Source organism: Rutidosis leptorrhynchoides, chromosome 7 (assembly GCF_046630445.1).
Source record: "Rutidosis leptorrhynchoides isolate AG116_Rl617_1_P2 chromosome 7, CSIRO_AGI_Rlap_v1, whole genome shotgun sequence".
In the NCBI taxonomy this organism is placed as follows: domain Eukaryota; kingdom Viridiplantae; phylum Streptophyta; class Magnoliopsida; order Asterales; family Asteraceae; genus Rutidosis; species Rutidosis leptorrhynchoides.
In genome coordinates, this window is record NC_092339.1 from 13,792,031 (window position 1) to 13,796,445 (window position 4,415).

A 4,415-nucleotide genomic window follows, 5' to 3' on the forward strand; every position below is an offset into this window, starting at 1 on the left:
AACAAACAAGAGTGGGGCCTTTGTGTTAGCTTGTTTTAAATATATGACATTTATGGTTGGATATTAGTGCTCCTGTAAACTCAGGTTAGTGGGGGGGAAAGAATATTACTTTGAGAAGGATATGGCTTTTTAGTGTCCAAATTATGTTTAGTCATTTTTAAGGAGACCAACAGAATATCAAAGCATTATATTTAAGAAGGATAATTATATTAGAGGCATTAGATATTTTCTAGATATTTTTTCTATCCTTTTAAATGTCCTTTAACATAATTTTGAGATTTAAATATATTTTTATTTAAATATATTTTTCGTCATATTTAGTGGTCAAGACTTTATATGATTAGCAAAAAAAATTCAAAACTAAGTAAATTGAGGAAGATAAACCATAGAAAGGACTCTCAAATTAAAACTTTTTGGAACAATAATTATTAGTTCAAATATTTTTATACTCAAATTGATAGCTGATTTAATATATTTTATAATTATGAATTTTTTTGGGTCAATGCGTAATTACAAAGTTTAAAATGGGCATGTTTACTAAATTTTTCCCTTTAGGCTTAAACCAAAATCGGCGTAACTTGGTAAAAGGGCCCATTTCCTAACCGAATTGGGCTTTAAAACTCAGGCCCAGGCCATATTTTTCAATTAAATTCCCTTCAGTGTCCTGTTTCCAGTCATAACAAGCTTAGAACTAATCAGCATCAACATTAACATTTTTTTTTTTTGTATCAAAACAAAGAAGAAAAAAAAGATCACATCTGAATTAATGTTTCAATCCTAACCCAAACAAAATTAAGCTAAACATACAACGAAGATGACGGAATCTCATGAATGTAACATGTCCCTAACTGATCCTAAGAACAAAATGAGGAAAACAAAAATATCCAACTCGAAGAATCACACGTTATAGTCATCTTCGAGTTCGAATATATAAAGGCCTAAAACTACTTTTTAGGTACGCCGATTCTCATGAGAGCCAAATAAGCAATCACTCGATAAAGTACCATCATTATAACCAAAGCAACGAGCGAAATCAATTGTCCGTCGAGCCCAATACTCTTAATAGCCGGATACTCAGCAACCAAACAAGTCTGGTTACCACATTGATAAGTTTGATCTTTCTCATATTGTGACCCGATCAAGAGCTTGTATGTATACAAACTGATGGATACATACTTGATCCATGATATGAAAGCCGGAACATTTTGAACATAATATCCACCTGCTAATGTGAACGATAACATGATCACGGACCCTAAAACAGTGGCTGATTTTAGGTCCATAACAAGTGCACCTAGCGCGAGTCCTAACCCTTGTGAGACCAACACACTTAATAAAAGTGTGAATAACGCGTAGAAGAAACTTGTAACGTCGGGTTTAAGCCCTCCCATCCAGTATGTTATGATGCAGAACACTGTTGGTAATACTAACTCCATTGGTAGATCTCCTACTGTTCTCGACATGAAATACGATGAAAGTCTATACATTCCCGAAGATCTTTCTTTCGCTAGCATCTCACGTTCTTGTGGGAACGTAAATATCGCTTGAAATAAAGGGAAAAATCCCCAAAATCCGGTGTAGAAAAACAACAATCCTGACTGCAAATTGTTAAAAAATATCAGCTCAAAAAAATGTAATTATTTATAATACTTACTATACTATGTTTAATGACTATTATGCCCATATGAACACTAACCTTCACAGGTTTATACACAAGGATAACTTAGTAATTTCAGATTTTCTTTTTTAAGTTTATTCTTTAGCTTGCTTTTGCCCCGGTGAAACGGGGCCCACACACGCTAGTTCATACATATTTGCAAGTATTATATATGATGATGATAATGAGATTAGTATACCTGATCTTGTATGTGAGCTGTATCTGACTGCCACCATAACAATCCACAAAGCAATGAGATTATAACAACCTGTGCGATCTTCAGAACATCGAACGATTCATGTCTCCTTTCTTTAAGACCTCTTCGTAGCAAAATCGAAAATTGTTGTAACCAACTTGTGCTCCATCTATCAGACTTTTTTTGATCCGATACATCATTAAAATGTTCCTCAACTTCTAACATTTCAGCTTTTAAATTCTCAGCTAGATTCGATTTATAAGCTGTAACCAACTTCTCCTTTACTTCATTTTGATCCTCCTGACTTGAATCATCAGATGATATCCCTGCATTATTTAACATTAGCCATAAGTAACAATCTTTATAATAATGTTTAGAACTATATATGTACTACACATACCATTTGCTAGATCTAACAAAAAATCGGAAGGATTCATAGCAACGGATGGCGAATATCCAACACGACGAAAATAATCCATAACTTCTGATCCTTTTCCAAAAAATAATGTATTCCCTTCTGATAACAACAACACTTTATGAAACATGTAAAAAAGCCTACTTGAAGGTTGGTGAATAGTCATCACAACCGTTCGTCCACCTCTCGCTAAATCCCATAACATCGAAACAATCTTTTGTGCAGTCGTCGAATCAAGACCGGATGTAGGCTCATCCAAAAGCAATAAACTAGGGTTTATAAGCATTTCTTGCCCAATACTAACTCTTTTTCGTTCTCCGCCCGATACGCCTCTCAACAACGGGCCACCGATTATACTAGTTTTACAACTTGTTAACCCAAGTTGTTCGATTACATCTTCGGCTTTTGTGATTTTTTCTTGAGTGGTTAAAGTAGTAGGTAAACGAAGTAAAGCGGTGAACACTAGGGTTTCGGTGACTGTTAAATGAGGGTATAGAACATCATCTTGTGTAACGAAACCTGTGTTTCGTTTCATTATACTCGAAAAGGGTTTGCCGTTGTAGGTGATTGTGCCACCTACTTTGCCGCCTAGTCGGCCACCTAGTGCCGTTAAAAGAGTGGTTTTGCCACTGCCAGATGGGCCTAACATTGCTAACATTTCACCTGGATACACCATGCCTGTAACTCCTTTTAAAATCTGCTTCTTTATTGATTCATTTTTAAAGCAACCTTGATTCTTGATATCAACTGTGTAAACCACTTCCTGAAACTGTTCATCATATCCCCGTGATCGTATCAAAAAGGTCAAAAATTTGGGGCATAATTAATGTATAATTATATTTTCAAGAAATTAATAAATCAGTAAAAACTCTTTTAATTAATCACTATATAAATATATATTAATCAAAAAGAAAAATCCATCAGCCCTCAATGATCGAACAATACTACTGATATAAACAAAATTATTATTATTATTATTATTTTATGGAAAAGCAAAAAAATATTGATTTTTATGATCGAACAATATAATACTACTGATATATATAAAAATAATTAATACTTATACTTATGTTTAAATATTTATTTAAATATAAAGAATTAGACAAACGAAGTGATCAAGTATATATAGTCATCATAAAACCCTAGAAGCTTAACTAATATATATATACATATATTAATTTTAATAATCTTGATGATGTGCAAGATTCAAAAATAAAAATAAAAAATTAATAAGGTCATGCATTGGACATAATATGTATCTTCTAAGTTTAAACAAAACCCTATATGAATAAAATAATGATCTAACTTCTAAAATATGAATTGAATAATCTTTTTTTAGAAGAAAAATACCATTAGTTAAATAATGGTTTAACTTCGTTTTATAAAAAAAAAATATAATATAATTCATCTTCTTTATGCAATCAATCAATCAATAATAAATAAAATTGAAGTACAAACAAACCTTCAATTTGACTGAACGGTCAACTTTGTTAAAGATCGATGAAGAAAACTGCGCCTCTACGTCCGCCATTGGCGTTTCCATTAACCAATTCAAAAGATGAATTGAATAGAAGAAGATCGATGTACGCTAAATACGTTGTCGTTTTTATATATCTGTATCTGTAAAAGTACATATGAAGATCTGTATATATCTGTGTTTATTAGTATTTGAAATTAATTAATAGTATAAACACAGATATATATAATGATGACGCAATCAATTGGAGGTGATGTTAATTGATAGAGAAGAAAGAAAGGAAAGGATGTACGTGTGAGTTTTGGCTTCGAACAAGTGTGGCAGCTTTATACGGCTCCTTTCCACTTTATGTGGGAGTCTGGTACGGAGTAATATTAATCTTACGCGGAGTTTATTATTTATTTTTATAAATTAAAAAAATTAAAAAATAAACAGAAAAAAATTAATTATCTTCAAATCTTGAAAACGGTTACTATAATAATCACTTTTACGGGTTCAATTCATTAATGCCAAAGCGCGCGGCAAAGCTAGCTAGTGAATTTTAATTATGTGTTCATATCCACGTATCAATTTAATATGTTTCCGTTGCTTAATTTGATTATTATAGACGCCTAAACAAATAATAAATAAATATAGTGAAAACTATAGTTTAATGTAAATACCTAATCAA

The 4,415-nt window shown here is 32.0% G+C and overlaps 1 protein-coding gene across 1 annotated transcript; it reads right to left on the reverse strand.

The window, feature by feature from the left end:
• Nucleotides 1-787: 787 nt before the first annotated feature.
• LOC139857425 (ABC transporter G family member 9-like) lies at nt 788-4,001 on the reverse strand. Its single transcript, XM_071846177.1, has 4 exons — nt 3,731-4,001; nt 2,254-3,037; nt 1,857-2,179; nt 788-1,598 (listed from the first exon to the last, which is right to left on the reverse strand). Exons 1-4 carry the CDS (start codon nt 3,809-3,811, stop codon nt 945-947), a joined length of 1,842 nt encoding a protein of 613 aa, XP_071702278.1. The 5' UTR covers nt 3,812-4,001; the 3' UTR covers nt 788-944.
• Between the last annotated feature and the right edge of the window lie 414 nt (nt 4,002-4,415).

Coding starts and splice junctions, on each gene's coding strand:
- LOC139857425 (XM_071846177.1), bottom strand. CDS start 3,811: ATGGAAACGCCAATGGCGGACGTAGAGGCGCAGTTTTCTTCATCGATC. Junction 3,038..3,730: donor ACCGTTCAGTCAAATTGAAG/GTTTGTTTGTAC, acceptor TATGATGAACAG/TTTCAGGAAGTGGTTTACAC. Junction 2,180..2,253: donor TTTGTTAGATCTAGCAAATG/GTATGTGTAGTA, acceptor TAAATAATGCAG/GGATATCATCTGATGATTCA.